This window comes from Gobio gobio (assembly GCF_949357685.1).
Source record: "Gobio gobio genome assembly, chromosome: 5".
NCBI classification, from domain to species: Eukaryota; Metazoa; Chordata; class Actinopteri; order Cypriniformes; family Gobionidae; genus Gobio; species Gobio gobio.
Window position 1 is genome coordinate 17,286,619 of NC_137101.1, and position 23,616 is coordinate 17,310,234.

The 23,616-nt window shown below is 38.8% G+C and overlaps 1 protein-coding gene across 1 annotated transcript; it reads left to right on the top strand.

Moving 5' to 3' along the window:
* Positions 1 to 241: 241 nt before the first annotated feature.
* Positions 242 to 20,085, top strand: lrguk (leucine-rich repeats and guanylate kinase domain containing; the record flags this gene model as incomplete). The annotated part of the gene is made up of 19 exons (XM_079816371.1): positions 242 to 349; positions 3,173 to 3,254; positions 3,523 to 3,623; positions 3,983 to 4,064; positions 5,673 to 5,797; positions 7,956 to 8,099; positions 8,597 to 8,677; positions 8,754 to 8,840; positions 9,087 to 9,193; positions 9,449 to 9,568; positions 10,131 to 10,227; positions 11,079 to 11,192; positions 11,312 to 11,513; positions 12,366 to 12,485; positions 14,017 to 14,129; positions 14,237 to 14,325; positions 15,345 to 15,461; positions 19,448 to 19,605; positions 19,943 to 20,085. The coding sequence occupies 19 exons, from the start codon at positions 242 to 244 to the stop codon at positions 20,083 to 20,085; spliced, it is 2,190 nt and encodes a 729-aa protein (XP_079672497.1).
* Positions 20,086 to 23,616: the final 3,531 nt, after the last annotated feature.

A 23,616-nucleotide genomic window follows, 5' to 3' on the forward strand; every position in this document is an offset into this window, starting at 1 on the left:
GGCGTTTGTATTAAGCTGAACATGTCAGTTTCCCTCCTCCTTCTAGTAATAAGCGGTGCTCTCTGGAGAGAGGAAACCATAGAGACAGCAATAGAAGAGAGGTGACACAGTCAATACACACAACAGCAATGGAGGTAACAGCCCTCAAATATGCTTATTTACTCATATATTCTATACCATTTAATATATTTATATAATTTATATATCATTTAAATCGGTTTCCTTCAATTGTTCTTTTCAAATGGAGAATGACGGTGAACTGACGGAGGACGAGGTGTTTAAATGCCTGTCCAACCTGAGACAGTCAGCTACAGGACTCCAGCACACTTACCTATGCCTCTCTGTGCCAGTGAGTGATACACACACACATTGTGAGATTTCATTGTATTGTTCTCATGCTGACCTAATAACATTTTCTATGAATTAAACCACTCTCTCACACAAACCTGTATGCATTTGTACGTATTTATTTCAGTCATGGTTTGTGTAAACAGTCACATGACCACATTTGGTACTGTAAATATAATATCCAAAGGGTCAAACTTATTAAATTTTGAATAAGTTGTTGATTAATTCACATGAATAAAAGTGCAGATTGCATTTATTTTGGTTTAGCATTTCCCTTTTATATAAATTGTCATATTTTTTAATTCTTATTGAGTAACTGATCTAGTGTTGTAGTACTCAAAACCAGTTTTAAGACCATTTTTTTTTGAAGGTCTTGGTCTTGTCTCGGTCTCGACCACATTTGTACTCGATCTTGTCTCGGTCTCAGACTTAGAGGTCTCTGTATTTTTTTCAAGACTGTTTAAGACCACAACTGCTGGGACATTGCTAAATTGCCAGTGCATAGTCTGATTTGTTTATTAACATCATTAATGTGATCGGATGTAAAACTTACTGCTTCAGATATAATCAATAACTTGTTTCTAATTTATTGTGCCGGTTCAGAAATTAATGAGGGATTTTGTGTCAAAAATGTCACCAAAATGAATACAAATGCTCAAAAAATTCAAGATATTGTTGCAAAAAAGTACTTGAGAAAAGTATGCGATCTGAATTTGTATATTATAATGTGATATAATTAAGCAATATCACAAGAACAAGAGAGCTGTTTTTACAAATTTGAGCATGACTGCAAACATGACACTGCTTTTATACAAGTATTCAATAAAAATTTTTTAAAGAATTATTCTCAACATTATTTATGCATTTGTAATTTACCAATTCAGATGCATCTTCTGTACCACCTCTGCAGTGCAAAGATGAATTTTGTTGTTAAAGGATTAGTTCACTTTTTAAATAATCTTTTGCTTATCATTTACTCACCCCCATGTCATCCAAGATGTCCATGTCTTTCTTTCTGCAGTCGAAAAGAAATTAAGGTTTTGGATGAAAACATTCCAGGGTTTTTCCCCATATAATGGACTTCAATGGGCCCCAAACGGTTCAAGGTCCAAATGACAGTTTCAGTACAGCTACAAAGGGCTTTAAACGATACCAAACAATACAAGACGATGAATACAGGTCTTATCTAGCGAAACGATCAGTTTCTGCGAGAAACCGAGCAGTATTTATGCTATTATTTTACTTCTTATCAGACCAACGTGATCATCTCTGAGCTCCGCCATAACTTCTGCTAAGTGAGGTCAAAATACGAGCATGGTCATAGATGTATACGTAGATGCCTCATTAGCGCCTGCACGGATCAGTAGAAAGGCATCTACGATCGATATATCTATGACAACGTTCGTATTTTGACCTCACTTAGCGGAAGTTATGGCTGATCTCAGAGATGATCACGTTCGTCTGATAAGAGGTAAAATAATAGCATAAATACTGCTTGGTTTCTCGCAGAAACTGAAAGTTTCGCTAGATAAGACCCTCATTCATCGTTTGGTATCGTTTAAAGCCCTTTGAAGCTGTACTGAAACTATCATTTGGACCTTGAACTGTTTGGAACCCATTGAAGTCCATTATATGGAGAAAAACCCTGAAATGTTTTCATCCAAAACCTTAATTTCTTTTCCACTGCAGAAAGAAAGACATGGACATCTTGGATGACATGGGGGTGAGTAAATTATCAGCCAAAGTTTATTTAAAAGTGAACTAATCCTTTAATGATTTAATTTGATTGGTAACAGCTCTAAAGTGTCTTAATCTAATTATGATAATAATAATCTAATTATATTTATTGATTAAAAATAAGTAATTTCTCAGGCGGTAATTGTGGATCTTTATGAATTTAAAGGGATGGTTCACCCAAAAATTAAACTTCTGTCATCATTTACTCGCCCTCTAGTTGTTCCAAACCTGTATGAGTTTCTTTGTTCTGCTGAACACAAAAGAAGATATTTTGAACAATGTTTGTAACAAAGCAGATAGAGCAACCATTGACTACCATAGTATTTTTTCCCCTACTATGGTAGTCAATGGTTGCTCTATCTGCTTGGTTACAAACATTCTTCAAAATATCATCTTTTGTGTTCAGCAGAACAAAGAAACTCATACAGGTTTGGAACAACTTGAGGAGGAGTAAATGATGACAGAAATTTCATTTTTGGGTGAACTATCCCTTTAAGAAGTGCTGGTCTGATGTTGACTCAGTCTCACCCTGTCTTGGTCTTGTCTTGATCTCAACCTCTCAAAGTCTTGGTCTTGTCTTGGTCTCAGCACACATTGGTCTTGGTCTTGAATTGGTCTCGGATTAGGTGGTCTTGACTACAACACTAAACTGAGCAGTTTTTAAATCACTGTTTTGACTATTAAACGGGTTAAGAAATTTTTTAGTATGTTTAATAAGCTGCTTTCTGTTGCTTGCTCACCACAATATAAGTGGTTTTACTGTCCGTTAGGAAATATTTGCTCCCCGCAATCTGATCTACACACACACACACACACACTGAGACTTACATAATATGCAACAATTGATATTTTCCATAATAAAATTTCCCAGGCTTACTCGACAGAGCTCTGGGGTAGAATATTAATATATTTTGCAGGAAGCACTGATATTGTTTAGTCGCATGACTTCGCTGGAGAGAAACAGAAGTGGCCTCCAAATTAGTTTACATCCTTTTCTAATGCGTCATACTCTCCTCTAGTTTCAGGGTTTTACCGGATGACATTTTATTGGCACCTTAACTGAATTTCTGATTGTGTTTGGCCACAGGGACGAGACTTGAAAAATGTCTCCATTTTATGCAATTACATCTATCTACAAAAGCTAGAGCTTCCCTACAATAAAATCAAAGGTAGGTTTACACCAGCTTAATGCTTGTGTTAAAAGTAAACTATATGGTGAAATGAAATTTGCTGTCATGTTTCGGACCCGCTCATATTTGTCTTCCGCTAATGTAGATATTTGCTGTAATATTCTCTTGTTAAAAAATGTTTTCCTGGAATTTTTTTCATCCGTGCCCTTCATGGTTGCTTGGTAGCGGGATAAATAATCTCAGCTGTGCGGATGCTTGTCATCCATCTTTCTCCCGCTCTTTCTGCCTAATGTTTTGTGACTGGCAGATCTATCCTGCGTGAGTCACATGCCACACCTCATCATACTGGATGCTTCCCACAACCAACTCACAGATTTTTTTGGATTCCAGCCACCAAAAAATCTCAAGGTGATTTAGTTCAGTACAGAGGTTTGTGATATCATGTGACATTCAGTTTTCCCATTCATCGCTGGATGAAGAATAACTTAATTGTGTATCATAGATGTTTCACTATTAATGTTAGATGTGTGCACTTATTATAGTATTTACAATAACTGGGTACTAACCCTGAACCTACCCCTAAACCAAACCTTAACACATGTAATTACCTTATATTAACCAGTACTTTTTTAGGTAAGTACAAGTGCACATACTATAAAATAAAGTGCAACCCAAAAAAGAGATCTCTAGAAGGTTCAAAATCTTCTGTGTAATTTCTTGCTTTTTGTATGATTATCTTTCATATACTGTCTTTTCTTTTAATGCAGGAGGTGAATTTTTCGCACAACCAGATCGCACTAATGAAGGATCTTTCTGCATATACTTCTTTGTCCAAACTGATTCTTGACTGTATCCTTTTGAAGGTTGCATTTTCATTTTATTTCATAATTCATTTTTACTACAATAATGTATTTCCAAGTAAAACAGACTGTTCATAGTGAAAATAATATAGGGCGGGGTTACTCTAGTCTAGACATTCTATTAACTATAAGCAACTGCATGTCAACTAACTCTCATTAGAATATTAGTAGACTGTAAGTAGATTGTTAGGTTAGGGTTAGGTGTTCGGGCAAAGTCACTTATAGTCAGTACATTGGGGGAGCATCAAAATTAAGTGTTAGAAGATATTATACAGTCTACTAATTCTCTAATGACTGGTAGTTGCAAAGTTACTTATAGTTAATAGAATGTCTAAAATGGACTGCTGAAATAAAGTGTTAACTAGGCCGGGATCCTGATAAGTATACCAGAATGGAGGACATTGATGAACTTTTTATATAGACCGATCAGGCATAACATTATGACGGTATGACAGGTGAAGTGAATAACACTGATTATCTCTTCATCACAGCACCTGTTAGTGGGTGGGATATATTAGGCAGCAAGTGAACATTTTGTCCTCAAAGTTGATGTCTTAGAAGCAGGAAAAATGAGCAAGCATACGGATATGAGCGAGTTTGACAAGGGCCAAATTGTGATGGCTAGACAACTGGATCAGAGCATCTCCAAAACTGCAGCACTTGTGGGGTTTCCCTGTCTGCAGTGGTCAATATCTATCAAAATTGCTCCAAGGAAGGAACAGTGGTGAACCGGCGACAGGGTCATTGATGCATATGGGGAGCGATCCAACAGTCGAGCTATTGTAGCTCAAATAGCTCAAGAAGTTAATGCTGGTTCTGATCGAAAGGTGTCTAAATACACAGTGCATCGCAGTTTGTTGAGTATGGGGCTGCATAGCAGCAGACCAGTCAGGATGCCCATGTTGACCCTTGTTCACCTCTGAAAGCGCCAACGGTGGCACATGAGCATAAAAACGGGACCACTTTTTCTTTTACATCACATGCGTCGCTTACCTGGGGAACACATGTGCATTTGATGCTTTGGGCAATGTTCTGCTGGGAAACCTTGGATCCTGCCATTTATGTGGGTGTTATCTTGACACGTACCACCTACCTAAGCATTGTTGCAGACCATGTACACCCTTTCATGGAAATCCTATTTCCTGGTGGCTGTGGCCTCTTTCAGCAGGATAATGCGCCCTGCCACAAAGCAAAAATGGAGGACAACAACGAGTTTGAGGTGCTGACATGGCCTCCAAATTCCCCAGATCTCAATCCAATTGAGCATCTGTGGGATGTGCTGAACAAACAAGTCGGATCCATGGAGGCCCCATCTTGCAACTTACAGGACTTAAAGGACCTGCTGCTAACATCTTGGTGCCAGATACCACAGCACACCTTCAGGGGTCTAGTGGAGTCCATGCCTCGATGGGTCAGGGCAGTTTTGGCAGCAAAAGGGGGACCAACACAATATTACGTCATAATGTTATGCCTAATCGGTGTATATATAAGACCTGGAATGTGTAATTAACAAGTAACTAGGGGGATTCATCTTTACTTTAAACTATTGATTTGTAAAAAACAAGTGTACAAAACATTCTTTGACCTCGCTGTTCAGATAATTCATTTAGTGCCATCAGGGGACTGGAAAAGTGCAAAAGGCTCTCACACCTCAGCCTGGCCCATAACAACATCTCCCGCATTAGGGGTCTGGACCATCTGCCCCTCAGAGTGCTCTGCCTGGTACCATCAGCCTTCTTAAACACACATACACACACACATCCATTTAACAGAGCTAATTTATTCCTGATGATTAATAAGTGCAGAGAGGTATTAAATACGAGTGTATTTAGTGAAATATTTACTTGTTAAGAGCAGGTTTGCATATTAATTTATGTGTGTTTTGAGGTGGGAAATTAACATTGGCAAGGCAAGGACAGGTACTGAATATGAAACTGTAAAATGTTAATTTCTGTTTGGGAAAATATGTCACCGTCTTCATGATGGGGCGATAAATAAATGTAATCACGCTTGATTTTAATTTCCGATTGGAATACAGAAATGCGAGGTCTTCCTTGTCTTTCCCCGAAGTGTTTACGAGTCTCTGTTGGATTAATTAGCGTCAGACTGCATAACCTATTGACATATTTTCCGCTCCCTGTCGTCACGTGTCATCCTCTTCCAGATTATGTTGTTGTGTCAACACTTTCAGAAAGGTTGCCATGCTCGCTGTCTGTGATAGTGTGGGCAACACTACAGCTTCTTGTTTTGGCACGTCCTCCTCCTACCATTTTGATATCGTTGACAGTTACTGTTTTTTCCCCAGAACCATCCCCTAACTGTGTGTTTTTCAGACAGTATGCATGATTAAGCTCCAGCCTTTTCAGAAAATATAACAAAGCCTGGTGTTGAAGCCCGCCATATGGCAGGCCAGCGTGCCACCAGACCTTTGCCACTCAGATGAAGGATGTTTATGCTGTCCTTTATCAAAGAGATTCTTCATAGTCAGCAGCGCCGCGTCCTTTGGTGTCCATGTCCCCATGAGGCCAAGCTGCTGGCGTGAGAGAGCCTGGACCCCGTTCAAAAAAAAAAAACACACTCGTACACACCCTCCCACGCGCTGAAACTGTCCGCCCCCTGTTGCTCTGAGACCCTGAACAGCGTGTGCCTGTCAGCCTGTTCCTCTTACACCCATCACACTTTGGATCTGGAGCTTCCAGAGCCCCTCATGGTCACATCTCCTGCAGTTTGGTGCCAGGCATGGGAGTATTGTAAGGCCAGGGCTTTGGAAGCTGGAATCTTTCTAGCCCCCGTATTAGTCAGTGTGACCCATTTCGATTTTTGAGTTCACCTATGATGCTTTTCTTGAAATGTTTTGACTTTTTCTCATTTAGGGTCATGAAAATGCTTTCAAAGTGCCGACACTCTGATGTGTGTACAAAATATCTATTAGTTATGATGTTTGTTGGTCAATTTAACTCACGTTTCATTATTAGGCAGCTGCACATACCCAAAATACATTTTTTTAAATGTATTTGGTTATGTCTGTTTTTCAGCTACCCTCTGATGGTTTTTACATGTATGCATTTGGCAGACACTTTTTTCAGAATAAACTTACACTTCATTGAAAGTGTACATTTTTATCAGTTCATGCATGTTTGCTGGAAATCAAACCCATGATTTTGGCATTTTTAGTGCAATGCTTTACTTATTGAACTTCAGGGAAGCACACAGAAGAAAAAATACAATATATTGCTTATGATATTCCAACTATTTTTCCTAGAAAAAAATGTCATACTTAGTATTTTAGTCAAGAAAAAATGAGTGTGGTTTTTAAGTAAACTCACTTAATTAAGCTTGATTCATTTTTTCAGAAACCAAGTGTCATTTTTCTTCTAAAGTAAATGTATCTTGATTTAAGAATGTTTAGATACTTGAACTGGAAAACAAGCCAAAATAACAAAATAATAGATTTTTTGGCAGTGTAATTATGAATACATTTTTCAAATTCATATGCTGTAATGTTTTTTTTTTTGTGAGAAGTATTAATGTTTTGCTGGTTTTACCAGATGTTTTGTTTGCCATCGTGTAATTTTTGGTGATTTGAACTGAAATACTAACTATATATGAACCTAATAAGAAGACTAGGAAAAGGGGGAAAGACAGATGTTGGGTGTACAGAAAACTTCTCCTTCATTGATATGCACTCGCTACATCTTACCAGATGTTCACCTGTCAGTCCTTACCCATCAGCTTTGAATTAACTGAACTCACCTGTCAATCACACATTCACAGTCAGACAGGAATGGCACATGACCATGGCCGTGCAGATCATGTGGAGAGCATTTTAGTTACTGTTCTTTGAGTCATCGAAATGATAATTGTATATGTGTGTTTTAAGAAGGGGAATGTGATACACAAGATTGAGAATCTCCAGACTCTACGCAACCTGCAAGTTCTGGATTTGTCCTGTAACCGGATTCAAAGCCTCTCGGGTCTCCAGAACCTCCATCTCCTGGGAACCGCCAACCTTGAGAGCAATCTGGTAAAGGAGCTGTCACATTCCTGTCATATTATATTATGCAAATGTCTCTAATGTTATACCTCAGAGCATAGCAAACCACAAGGAACCAATCTGACCAAGTGAAAATGGTTAGGAAGTCTAAAATGTGAGAATTGCAACTAAAAATCTGTCAGAAAATAAATGTTCAAAAATTGTACCTTTAGCAATACTACAGCTTGTCGTTGGGGTATTACCCTGAAAAGGGACAACTTTGTACCTTATCTACTCCTGAAATGTTCATAGTAGTATTTTAAGGGTACATATTATTACTCAAAAGGTACTAATATCAATCTGTTATATCTAGAAAGTTGTACAATATTTGCACAATTTCTTTTTGGAGAGTGTATTAGTGGCTGACCAGAGTGTATTAGTGGGTAAATAATGTAAAAAAGTATATCTTTTGAAAAGTGACAGCTTTATCTGAGAGTGAGCTAGACATTTCACTCAAAACTTCTTGTTTTTTGTTCCTTGTGTATCAGATCAGTGAGATAAAGGAGGCTGCACATTTGCATGACCTGATTTTGTTGAGAGAAATGAATCTCCTGAGAAACCCAGTGCAGGTAAGGCCACCAAAAACATCTCAACAATGGGCTTAAAATCATTACCTTATACTCAAAACAGTTTGGCTTCTTGCAGAACCAAGATGACTATAGACTGGCTGTGATCTTCCTCCTCCAGCACATCATGCTTCTGGACCAACACACTGTAACTGCAAAGGAAAAGGTGATCTAGTGTGAAAAGAAGAAGAAGAAAAAAAGTGAAGTGCTGTTTATGGCATTAAGATAGAGGAAGCCTATTGTTGTACAAAAACATTTTGAATAGCATTTGCTTGCTAGTTGGAGCTCAAGGACCAATGATCTGAAAATAACTTTAAAAGCTCTGAAAGTTACTCAGAAAATAATGCCCATATTTGAATGATTACGGCAAGGTTGAGTAGTGAGTCACATTGCTGTTGTCTTTCATTTTCAGGTGTCTGCTGTGAACAAGTACGACCCTCCTCTGGAGGTGATCGCAGCCAGAGATCACATGACCCACTTGATGTACCAGCTCATGCAACCGCAGGTTATTTTTGACAGGTACGACTCTCCGCTTTCCTTTTCTTTTTATGGGCCTGTCTAGTCCACAAAGGACACTTCCCTCAAGCAGAAAGCCCTTCAAACCACTCACAGAGCTCTGATCTGAAATAAAATGAATCTGGAGCTGTGTAGTGAGGCTATTTGAAGTCACCCAGTTGGTTGTAAACTACATGGTTGAACTCACAGGAAGTTCAATAACTTGGTTCACCACAACAGCATTAAGCTAATATGCATTTTTGCATGTTATTCCACAAGTACTCTCCCCAGTCTGGATGCTCCGTACCCCATGCTGGTCCTGACTGGCCCGCAGGCCTGTGGGAAGAGGGAACTTGCCCATAAGCTGTGCCAGGAATTCAGCGACTATTTCGCTTATGGGTAAGTGTCAGTTTAGAGTGCATTATAAAAGCCAATAAAATGTGCTAATTTGCTAACTAATGAAATATTAATATTCGACTGTATAATGTGATGTAATTGTGTTTATTTTAGAGCTGCAGGATATTGGGAAAAATTTTAATTGTGATATTTAGTTTTTCTGCAATATATACTTTTTTCAAGATGACATTTGGAAAGAATTAATACTTCTAGAAAGATTTGGGTGATTCTTTTTGGGAGTGCCTTTGTTTGTGAAACATTCCATATTCCCATATGATCCATTCAATATGATTATAATAAAAAAATATATTTATTAACAATCATTTTATAGTACCATTTACTTCTTAATTTCTTCATTTTCAAACGTTAATCCATCAAGCTTTTCTTTGTAAATATAATATATGCTCTGTGGGTTTTAGAGTGAAATGCAGCACATATATTTCTTGAATTAAATTGCAGGCTTTTGTTACTCTTTCATAAGCCATAACATGGTATTGATTCAATTTCAATATATCATGTAGCCCTAGTTTATCGTGAGTTTCTTTAATCGATTTGTTTGTTGTAGAGCCTGCCACACCACCAGGGGGCCCTATTTTGGGGAAGAGGATGGATCAGACTATCACTTTGTCACCGAGGAAGAATTTCAGAACATGATTCAAATGGTAAAGTCTTCATTCAGACAGCTAGACTTTTATCATATTCTGATCTGCTTTTGTAGTATTTTACTCACAACTGTGAACTGTTGTGTTACAGCTTTATGCCCATTCATCTTTAGAAACAGACTCCCAAAGGCCATATTGGTCTATAAAGCAATGACATGCCAAAAATGTGAAGCGGGGAAAGAATTCACCCTGGATTCTCTTTTTCCCCAGGCCCCTCGGGTGCTTCTGAGAGGGAGCACACCTAGTCTGTGCCGCCACTATCTCGTTTAGCTCTTAAGTGTTGCTATATAAGTCCAGTGTTATTGATTGATAGAGGCTGGAAGGAAGCCTTTTGATGTGCGATTATAACCGTATGCCGCCAGCGCAGAGGAAGAGACAGAGTCAGGTTTTACAGACTAACCTCTCCTACCTATATCACACAAACACAGATGTGTGTCTGCATTCTGCAGACGCAAACACTCCTCTACTTTTTTCCGCTTGATGCTTCTCACTGGGCCCTTTAAAGGAAAAAGAGGGTAGGATTCGAGCATGGTTGGTATTTGTACTGATGTATTAAAGCCACCTTAACCATGTAGAAACATGTGTTTGAGAATTGCTGTCTGCGAGTAAAAGCTTGACCACAGCGTTGCTGCTGCTAAATGGACCCAGGTGCAGTTGGACACAGGGGTCAGAGGTTTGTCTGTGTGAGAAGAACGATGTTCCCTTGCAACCCAAAGGTCGAGAGTTCAGGTCATTCTGCAGTGAATCTGTGCTGAACGTCCATGATGATGCCCATTAAGTGATGAATTTGAGCTCTTTGACAGTCATGTTCTACTTACAGTGTCCTATCGGTTTTATTCTCCTACTGTCAGGGTCAGTTTGTCCAGACGATGCAATATGGAGGACATTGGTATGGCCTGTCTCGGGAGTCTATTGAGCGGGTGGCTCGTGAAGGTCTGGCCTGCTGTGTGCATATGGAACTAGAGGTATGGAATCAAGAAAACATGTTCCACCATGTTAACATTCAGTGACCAAGCACAAAACTGGGTCAAACGCCACAGTAGTTAATTATACCAGACGTTTTGTGTGTTTGTTCCAACACCAGGGAGTTTATAGCTTGAAGAACTCATGTTTTGAGCCCCGTTATGTCTTGCTGATCCCCACTGTTGTTGACAATTACGTCTGCTTTCTGAAAGCAAGAGGATTCTACAGCAACGCTCAGATGGAAACAGCCGTGTCTCGCATTGATTTGTACGCCAAGATCAACAGAGAAAAGCCTGGCTTCTTTGATAACATTATCTCTTGTGGTAACAAACTTTTATTAACCCATATAGTCAATTATGCTGTATCTGTCTATAGGAATATACGTTTTATTTCCCTTTGTGAATTGTAAGAATCTCCTAAGTGACAATTAAGCACATCTTTTAACTGCCTTAGCAAGACATTTTCAAAGATTTATTCAGGTTTTTATGGAAACTCGATTGCTCTCTTCTACCGAGTGGTGCAGGGATAACGTATTTTTATAGGCCAACCCCGGAAGTTGGCATTACCCTGGTTCCTTCGACAAAAAAACAATAGGATTTGTCCACTGGTTTTTGGATTATTGAAGAAAATAAGCTCTGTGACTAACAAAAGCTTATGATTCTTACACATTTTGTTCATCGTGACAATCTTCACAAATGAACACAACTTTCATGAATTTTGAAGCGTAAATATAGTCACAATCGCTAAGCTTCCAAAAATTCTTTCAGTCTTTGTTTGAAAACATTTTCCTTGAAAGTTCAAGTTATAATAGTTTGCAAGAGCGCGATTATAAACACAATGAGGCTGTGAAAGCGGACTTGTGAGTAGATTAGTTTACCTGTTCGGCTGATGATGTTTAATGTCACCAGTCCTATTTAGCCACTTGTTAGGAACCGCCTTTTACAAGTAAAAGCTTTAAAAAATCACAAGAGGGTATTACTGATGTATTTTATATTGTAGAATAAAACATGAAAATATCTTGTGTTAGCCACAGACCTTATTTCAAGCATTTAACTCATTCAAAAAACACATCGACTTCAAGCCGATGGAACCAGAAGTGTTAAAATGTTAACTTGTTTTCGGGTTTTGGCTCATAAAAATACATCATCCCTGCACCGCTCTTTTGTGCTCATCAGATGATCGTGCTGAGGCCTACCAGACGCTAAAACAGCTGGTGAAGGAGTACCTGGGTCTAGAGGAGCATGGAGGAGGAAATGACAGTAGCTCAATTACACCTGACAACACCTCCACCACGAGTGAGCGATCACAGTCCCACTTTGCCATACACTTAAAGACGCAATAAAATCACTTGACAAGCACTGTTTTCTTTTCAATGTTGATATTTCACAGTTGAAGTAATCCCTTACTTTACTTTCACAATATGTAAGATTTTTGGATTGAAATATCCAAAAACTACTAGAACAATGTTAAATATTTTATTGATTACATTAATCAATAAAGAAACATTTGATTACATGTGCTTACATTATACAAAATGTGTCCAAAATCCAGAGAAATTTTAACCAGAACACGGACCGTGTCCATGCGTCGCCTATCAATGACATCATACCCGTGTTAGCCTCGATTACCCTTGGTTTTATTTTGTAGAAACCATGAAAACACCAAAGACGCTTGAATATATGTTTTATTAGACAGGTGAGCAACTGTTTGGATACATTCATCGACAGAAAGCTAATCATTGTTATATAGCTCAACACAGTTAGTCGTATTGTTTAAATCTTGCTTTCTTGATTTATCGCGAGCACCATGTTTTACCATGCCTAATATCGATCTAGCTTACTGCAGTGTGCAACAAGTGTCTCATAGTAGCCGCCGAGTGAACACACAGTAGTAGCGGCATTATAACATAACTTTCAACACACTCAGATGTATCTAATATGATAAAACAGTGCTGCGTTACCCCATATACGCATGACCGGAAGAAGCGGAAGCGTTAGTCTGCGGCATAATAAAAGCTCTACTGCTCTCGAGCCGTGTCGTGCTCATCCCTCATTAGCATTCACTCCAGCAGCCTCGTTACGCTTCAACTGCTTATACTGCAATAAATCTTTAATACATTAGCTTATCCATGAATATGATTTCTGCCCGAGTCCCGTCTGATTCTTTTCCACCGGCTGTAGAGGTGAAGACCACAACTCCCATGATTTCACTAAATCAAGGGGTCATGAAGCTAAAATGACGGTGAAAATGACACATTGTGCCTTTAAATTACAGTAATTAATTACTTAGTAATGCGTTACACCCAACAATAGTCATGTGCCTCAACAAATCAAGTCATAACATAATGATATCTTTGCAGGTCATTAGCTAAATATTCATTAAAACAGACTGCTGGAATCCATGACTTTGACCCATTGTTGTAATTACACTATTAGTTAATACAAGATGTTGATAGGGAATTAATCAATGGTGATGACACATTTATTTAATATCAATTAATATATGACTAACTCAATTAATCGAAAATCATTAATGAATGTTTTAGTTCTTCATGAGTCATACATTAACGTCATGAGACATACATTATCTGTGCATTAGTTAAGCATGAATTAATGCATGTTAGTGCATCCAGACATGGATTAAAGGCCACAAAACTCTTAATTTGTTTTCATGCTTTACATGAAGTCAGTTTTGTCTGCGGGGTGCTTCATCAGGATTATAAAGAAAATAGTTGTACTCAGTGTGGGTCTGTGGCAGTTCACTGCTGCAGCCACAGCAAACATCTGTTCACGATGGCTGAGTGCCTTAACCATAACTCTGTTGTAGACGCAACGGGTGAGTTACTGGCAGCCCACACGACAGAGGCCACTGACCTCATGGACTCCTACAGCAGAAACTACCAGAACAAAATCCAGGCCAAGATGACCCCTCAGCAGACCCCTGTAGTAAGAGAGAGCGTGTCCAGTGTTATTGATTCTGTTCATTTTACATAATTATTATCTTGATTTAATCCAATGTTGACCATATGTTTCTTTGAACGTCATAGGAAATGGCTTCCAATCACAGACGCCAGCAGGTGATTCGGGAAGCTTTGAGCGGGAAGAGTCCTGGTGCTTACGCCGAGCTGTTTCAGAGGTAACACAACCGTCTGTACGTTACCCAAAGGTTGTGACATCCCTGTTCCAAAAAATTGACTCCAAAATTCAGTGCGCTGCCTAACTTCCAAACCATCATGCTAACTCAACTAGAACCACAAAAGTGACTGATCAATTCTGCACTCCACACAAATAATGATTCCAATAGAATGTAGTGTTAGCAGGCTCCAAAGCTAATGATGCAACACTGTAATATGTTTATAATTAAATCGCATACACAAATCCATGGCAACATGCCACATTTGAATAAGCACATATAAACAGAATTACAACCTGTATTAACGTTCAAAAGTTTTTTCAGCAAGGATGCATTAAAATGATCAAAAGTGACAGTAAATACATTTATACTGTTAAAAAAAGATTATTTTTCACATAAATGCCTTTCTTTTGAACAATTTATTAAAGAATCCTGGTCCATCACAGTTTCCACAAAATGATTAAGCAGAACAACTGCTTTCAACATTAATAATAATAATTAATAAGAATAAGATTAAGAATAAGAATAAGAAGAAATGTTTCTTGAGCACCAAATCAGCATATTAGAATGATTTCTGAAGGATCATGTGACACTGAAGACTGGAGTAACAATGCTGAAAATTCAGCTTTGCCATCACAGGAATAAATTACATTTTAAATTATATTAAAATAGAAAATGGCAATTATATTTCACAATAATGCTTTTACTGTATATTTTATCACATACAATTTGCATATTTCAAAAACAAACAAAGGGTTTTGTTTCGAACTCAAACTTTCGAATAATAGTGTAGGTTGAAATAGTCAATTTTTTATTCGCTTAAAAATTTCAAGGATGTTTTATTGATAATTCAATACTGTATTTTGTTTTTATATACTGTTTTTAGTTTTACATAATTCCACAATTAAATGGTCTGGATTTGTAACAATCTCCTGTGGTCGTATAAAATGGCACAAAAAAAAATCTCCTCAGCAAAAGGCGTTTTAAATAGTGTTTAACTGGTGTTTATGTGTGTGTCACAGAAGTGCACCAACAGCTCCATCATCATTAGCCTCTCACTCCCTGCCTCCACCAGGCCCCTCTTCCTCCTCAAAGCGTCCTGTTGGCCTCGGCGGTCCTGACCTCGATGAGGACAGCAGGTATGCCACATACATACACCTTGACATTTTCACCTCTGGCCTCTCACCTGAGCGCGGCAAGACAATTAACCTTTCCCCAAAGTCCTCTCCTTGTATACATCATTTCCCAGGACGTGTTTTATCTTGTAGCCTCTCCCTTTATGTTTATAACCTCCATCTCCATTTTACACACATCCAGGCTCAAATATCAAAGTTTTCATCCCCAGCTCAAAGTTAAAGCATTCAGGTACCTGACACGCCGCAGGCCATCTGGAAGATGTATGTGTTGAAGCACGTAAATGCAGATTTATGACTATCGGTGCTTTTGCCTCTCCCGCGTGTGAGCTCGGGGACTCTAACCAGGCGAGGAAATACAAGACTACTCCTGTGAAATATGCATGTCCCCAAGATATTTAAATATACTGTAATTTAGCTCATTAAGAGGAATCCTGGGAGACTTACAGAGCCGCCCGGCCTGTGTGGTGCACTGGCATTTGCTTATTAGCTAGAAGAAAAAAAAGGACAAAAACTAATGTGCTTCTCCAAATTGTGTTAAACAGTGACTTTTTGTTTCTCCTCCGCCAGGGAAAAGCAATATGCTTTTGGAGATTGTTACTTCACAATCTAGTTATGAATTTTACTGTGGTCTTTATGAAATCAATTTAAAATGCAGCCTGTATAATCTTGGGATATATGTGAAGAGACCATTGCCAACTCTATATATATATATATAAAAAAAAAAAACTGATGCAAATCAAAACTTATTAAAACCTGTTTTTAATGGGTGTCTTGAGACGTTTATTTATTCAGCGCCTGTGTGTGTGTGTGTGTGTGTGTGTGTGCGTGCGTGCGTGTGTGTGTGTGTGTGTGTGTGTGTGTGTGCGTGTGTGTGTGTGTGTGTGTGTGTGTGTGTGCGCGCGCGTGTATTTAACTCAATCCTATAGAGAATGAAACATTTCCATATTGTTGTTGCTATTTGGATTTTGTTTTCAGTTGAATGGAGGATTGCGGCATAATGAGACCTTAAAAGCTGGCTGTCAGTTGATTCAAATTTGCAGTCGAATTAATCACATTACCATTGAAATGTTTGGGTCAGTAAGATTTTTTTTTTTTTAAGAAATTATTATTTGCAAGGATGCATTAAATTAAAGGAGGGGGTGAAACACTCAGTTTCAGTCAATCTCATGTCAATCTCAGTACCTATATAGTAGTATTGCATCCTTCATATCTCCGAAAAGTCTTTCGTTTTATTATATTTATAAAAGAAAGATACGCTGTACCGAGTCTTTCCGAAAAAAAACGAGCGGCTGGGGGTGTATCGTGTGGGCGGAGCTAAAGAATGACGAGCGTCTGAAAGCTCTGACATCCTTAAACGTGGAGAAAAAAACGTTATCCTAAATAAACCATGGAGATCAATCAGATTTAGCCATACATATATGATCCAGAATCAGATCTAGACTCTGAAATTGAACAGGAGAAGCAGCAACGACTACAGCTGGACGTCTCAATGGTATGTACTGTAACTTATATACTTGCTTAGCGGCTTGTCATGCTCATGAGTTTTACAACATTTGTGTGCGTTTACTCATGGTTTATGAGGACATAATTTGGTTTATGGACTGTATGCGATTTAATGTTAGCAGTAGCAAGCGGAAGGTCTTTGCACGTCAGACTAGTGCGTTTTTACATAGAATAGTAGCGCATTTGAATGAACGAGTCGATAGCTAACAACACAAAGACATTTGAAGCAGCCATTTTACTCACCGCCTGCTTCCAACATACGACGTGAACCTTGATCTGGGACCGCTCCATCTTTCAGCATTAGACGAGCTACAAATCCGGAGTTGAACTGTACCTTGTTTATAAACCATCGTCGCCAAAATTCAGGGAACAAACAAAACACTTGCACAACTCTGTTGCTGCTCCGGAAAAACAAACTCTATCCACTGTCCCATTAACGCTGGGTTCTTTGGGAAGCTGTGCAGGGTTGTCTTGCCCTGACAACCAAAAACACACATCTTTGGGGACATTGTTGATTTCGTGAAGTCCTGTGACTGCAGCGCAGCCGGCTTCCCTAAAGCGTTTGCTCTCTCGCTCTAGTCACACGCGCGCCCTTCCGGGAGAAGGGCCCGTACGGCCCATACAAGGACAATCCGCCCTATCTGACGTCAGATAGTCCCATACTCGAAAAAAAACTTTCCGAAACTTATGAGAAACTGGAAGGAGTATTTTTGGCACAGAAATACTCCATCAAATTTTTCGCCTTTTTTTTTTTTTTTTAACTTTGTCCATGTTTAGGATGGGAATCCAAGTCTTTAACAGTGTAAAAAGCTCAGTATGCATGAAACAGCATTTCACCCCCACTTTAATCAAATATATAGTAAAGATATTTATAATGTTATAAAATATTTCTGTAAATACTATAATACTCCTATAAATTACATTTTAAAATACATTAAAGCAGAAAACAGTTATTTTAAATTTCAATAGTATTTTACAATATATTATTGCTGTTATGTGTGTGCGTGCGTGCGTGTGTGTGTGTGTGTGTGTGTTATAATATAATAATATAATAAACATAACAGCAATATTGTGAAATTTTATTTCAATTTCAAATAAATGTTTTCTATATTTTTTCTATATATATATATATATTTATATATATATGTTTATATATATATATATATATAAACATATTTAAGAGACCTCTTTCAAAAACATGAAAAATCTTACCAACCCCAATCTTTTGATTGGATTGCATGTATATTATATGTTGATTCATTTATCAAATGATTCATGTGTATATATCAGTATATTTGCTGAGAAAAAACTCAACAAAAAGTGGTATTTTATTTCCATATCATTGATCAAAAGCCAATCACTGACCTATAGGGCCCTATTTTAACGATCTGAAACGCAAGTGTCAAAGCGCGAACCGCAAGTAACTTTGTGGGCAGGTCTCGGCGCTGTTGCTATTTTCCCGGCGGGATAAATGGCTCTTGCGCCCGGCGCAAATCTAAAATGGGTTGGTCTGAAGTAGCTTCATTATTCATAGGTGTGGTTTGGGCGTAACGTGAATAAACCAATCCGAGCGTCATCCAACATTCCCTTTAAAAGCAGGTGCGCAAGTTCCATTATGGATTGCTATTATTATGGCGTATTTACCAGGCGCACGCCAGGAGCAGTTCACAGCCGAGGAGACTGATGTTCTTGAAAGAGCAGTGAAAGACAGAGAAGTGAAGTTGTAATGTTGTACATTATGGTAAAGGTGATTTCACAGTCTTTTTTTTCTTTCAGTTTTTTCAGTTTTTCAGTCGATTTTTTTTCCTGGTTCTTGACGGACAAACCAATTTGTCAGATGTCCTTATATACATATATGTCTTGCCACTAATGGGCAAACAGGTCTTATCCTTAATTATTACAATTAGCCTGAATCATTTGTAAGCTAGATTTATGCCTATTTTTTCACATCTTCGTGGCACACCACAATGATTTCCGTCATCTCATGTGTTAATATTTTTTAGTGTAACAATTTATGATTTGCAAAAATAACTGTTGCATCTGTGTAGATTACATGAGCAAAGTGTATGCGCGTTGTGCACGCTATACATTATGGTCAAGCATGCGCCCTTAAAATAGCATAATGAACAACGCGCAACGCGCCACTGACTTTAGACTAGGTTTTTTCTGGTCAGTGGCGCAATTGTTTAATGGAACAGCAAAATAGCACCAGGGATTGTTTGCGCCGGAACACGCCTCCTTTTTTGCGCTGAACCGCCCAGGTAGCGCAAGTTCATTCACTAGTTTAGCGACGTGCTTCTGTGGAGGGAAAAGCGCGCTTTGCGCGGGTGCAAAATAGGAATGACACATGCGTCGGTGTACAAAGTCAATTGCGCTGGGTGCAAGATAGGGCCCATAGTCTGCAGCAAACTGTTTTGATGTTGTGACTCTGGCTTTACTTTTCTTAATCTCTCTCTCTCTCTCTCTCTCCATCTTATCCGTCTCAGTTCCGAGGAATCTCGTACCAGTTCTGGCCTGTCCATGAGGAGCTCAGCAGGGGCGCTCTCAGCGGAGAGCCCGGCCCGGGGATCAGACACTGGGTCAGGGCCCAACATAGAGCCTTTGGATATATCTATGTTGGGGCAGGACCGGGACTCTCTTAGAGGTCAGGAGCTCATGTTACTTTCTGTCCTCAAACTTTATATATTTTAGTGTCTTGTTTGTACATCTCTAAAGGTGAACGTTTTTCCATTCCACTGCGCTACTGTCCCATTGTTTTTCAATGTAAATCCTTGTGCTCGCATCTTGCATCTTTTGCAGCGTCTCGCGCATGACACTGCAATGTAAAAACGTATCGCTTGTTCACATAGATATTGTACATATGTGTTACTATCAATCTAAACATTTGTTTAAATACCTACCTTTGACTACTCATGCAGTCACTTTAGATTGCCAGTTTGTGTGACTAATGGATATCTGTTTCATCTCTCACATGGACTCAGGTCTGACCCCTGATGCTCCTCGCTCTGAACGTGTCTCTCCAACACTCCCTTCCTCCCCGGGCCGGCCAGGTGCCAATGTTAAACCAGTCCTGCCGCCCATCCCATCTGGAAGGAAGACCAATGAGTCCGGCTCAAAGCAGTAACTGACAGGACAGAGAGCAAGAGAGGGTACAGATAGTGAGATATTAGCACATCGTGTGAGCATTAGCAACAAAAATTTTTTTTTTTTTAATAATTTTAATGAACCTCTGAAGCCTTGAGCCAGCAATCCAATAAATGCCAATGAAAGAAACAGCTGTGGTCAGTGCTGAGAGGCAAAAGCAGGCAGGTCATTGGAAAATATGGAGATTCCATTCCTCATGTGTCTTCTAGTGTGAGTGATCTGAGAGGCTGAAGGCTTATCCGTCATCAGCAGGTCTAAGCTCTGGAAACGGCCTGAAGGTCTCAAATCCCTGGACACAGGAAATGAGGCAAAAACATGTGCAATGGAGGTCACGCTTTACATTACATTGTTCATGTTACAGTATATTCACTTTGAGATACCGTTTGGGGTCAGTAAGATTTTTCTTTCTTCTATTTTTTTGAAAGAAATTAATACTTTTATTCAGCAAAGGTGCATTAAACTGATCCAGAATGACTATCTAGTTCAAATAAATGATGTGCATTTGAATTTTCTAATTGAATTAGCTGCTTGCATATCAGAAATATTAGACTGATTTCTGAAGGATCATGTGACACTAAAGACGAGAAATTCACCTATGAATAAATTAAAAGTTAAAATATATTAAAATAGAAAATAGTCATTTGAAATTTTTCACAATTTTACAGTTTTTACTGTAGTTTTGATCAAATAAATGCAGCCTTGGTGAACATAAGAGACTTTGAAAAACATTTAACAACTCTTACCAATCACATGAATGCTACTTGAATTCATTGCAAGTGACTTTAGATGCCAAATGCATAAATTATAGAATATGTTTGCATAAATAGAATCATGTTAAAGGAACACGCCGACTTTTTGGGACTTTAGCTTATTCACCATATCTCCAGAGTTAGATAAGTCCATACATACCATTCTCATCTCTGTGCGTGCCATAACTCTGTCTGACGCACCCACCGCTAGCCTAGCTTAGCACAAAGACTGGAGGTAAACAGCTCCAGCTAGCCTACTGCTCAATAAGTGACAAAATAACGCCAACATTTTCCTATATTTCCATTTTGTGATGTGTATAGTTACATCGTGTACTAAGACTGACGGGAAAAGAAAATTGTGATTTTCTAGACTAATATGGCTAGGAACTATACTCTCATTCCTGCATAATAATCAAGGAACTTTGCTGCCGTACCATGTGTGTAGCGGTGCAATGATATTACACAGCGCCTGAAAATAGTCCCCAACACGCTCTCTGTGCGAGCAGGTTGTCACGTTGGTTATGTTGACGGAAGTTATCCTATTTTTAGGCGCTGCGTAATATCATTGCGCCGCTGCACCCATGGTACGGCAGCAAAGTTCCATATGGGTCTAGAAAATCGCAACTTTTCATTTTACGTCAGTCTTAGTACACAATGTAACTATGCACATCACAACATGTAAATAGGAAAATGTTGGCGTTATTTTGTCACTTATTGAGCAGTAGGCTAGCTGGAGCTGTTTACCTCCAGTCTTTGTGCTAAGCTAGGCTAACGGTGGTGTGTCAGACAGAGTTATGGCACGCACAGAGATGAGAATGGTATGGATGGACTTATCTAACTCTGGGGGATACGGTGAATAAGCTAAAGTCCCAAAAAGTCGGCGTGTTATTTTAACTCCTCTTTTGTGGCTCATTCCTGACCACAAATGAGCATGAGGCGTGGTTGGAGAGACTTTCCTCCTGTAATTAATCTATCTTATGGCTCAATCTGACACAGTAAATATATTGAGACAGCTATTTAGGTATCTCGTGACACAAGTTTCATTTCATTTCCGCTTTCATTTGTCATCAGTGCATGTGCAGTGAGCTTGTGTGTGTGTATATCTGTACATTATGTACACACACACCTGGCCGTCCATCAGCGTCAGTCCCTCTAACCGGCAGATGTTGCAATGATCTCATAATTCAGAGGCAGTTTCAGACAAGACGGCTGTGAGCACCCTCGGGCATAACCTACTTACAGAGACAGTATTCACACTTTTGCTACTTTATCACTCTCATCTAGATCTCACAGCCCTAATGTTGCTCTATATGCACAGCTGTTTTCAAGAAATCAGCTGGTTATAGTGTGAAAGTACTGAATCCTGTTGACCTCAATGTAGTGAAATACACGAATGAACTGTTTTAGCAAGAAAGACTCAAAACTGATAATTAAATAAAATGTCAGATATTTTGATATAAAATAAGATAAGAAAATAACATTACAATAAGATCTAAATTGTTAACATTAGTTCATATATTAACTAACATGAGCTAGTTTACAGTGCATTGACTAATTTGAACAAATACAAAATTTAAAAAGGCTGTATGAAATATTTGCTGTTGAATTATTATTCCTTGATATGACACCTTATTGTAAAGTGCTACCAAATTGTTATAAAAAAAAAATTATATTTGCAATATTTACAAGATGATGTTGCCCTTCTTCTTCTAATTTACCATTAAACTCGTAATCAGCCACCGCCAGCACTCTTTCGTTAGATCTCTCATAATCATAATTTCCTTCTCTTCTTTCTTCCTTTTCTCCAGACATATCTCCATAACTTGGCCTCTGAAAACCAAGATCATATCTCAGAGAAAGACAAACGTGTCCACGTTATATTATACAGAGTAGTGCTGGGAGACAAAAAACCCTGGCATAAATCATCTTTTCCTCACAGAGATGAGAGAAGGAGGGAGGGGTAAATCAAAGGAGGGTTGCTGTTTTTTACCCTTATAGCTGCAAAAACTGTTTGTCAGCTCAAGCCTACAGGGTCACATTCTATTCTGCCGTTTGCTGGTGAAAGAAAGAAAATCGCTCTGAGCGAAAATACAGATGCTCCAGTTTTCAAAAACACTGAATGCAATGTTAATAATCATTTCTATAATATGAATGTGTAGGTTGAAATGTCCAGTTACGTTTAAAGAACTTGCAATAAATGATTTTGCACTATTATGCTGTGTCCTTGTAGCTTTGAGTGCTTACAGACATCACTTAATCAGACATCCAACTAATATCCCATGTTTAAAGAATCATTTGGATTTTATACACTATATTGCCAAACGTATTGGGACGCCCCTCCAAATCATTGAATTCAGGTGTTCTAATAATTTCCGTGGCCAAAGGTGTCTAAAATCAAGCACCTAGGCATGCAGACGCTTCTACAAACATTTGTGCAAGAATGGGTCGCTCTCAGGAGCTCAGTGAATTCAAGCGTGGTACCGAGATAGGTTGCAACCTGTGCAATATGTCCATTCGTAAAATTTCCTCACTACTAAATATTCCACGGGCAACTGTTAGTGGTATTATAGAAAAATGGAAGCAATTGGGAACAACAGCAACTCAGCCAAGAAGTGGTAGGCCACGTAAAATCACAGAGTGGGGGAGTGAGGCGCACAGTGCGCAGAAGTTGCCAACTTTCTGCAGAGTCAATAGCTACAGACCTCCAAACTTTGTGTGGTATTCAGATTAGCTCAAGAACAGTGCGTAGAGAGCTTCATGGA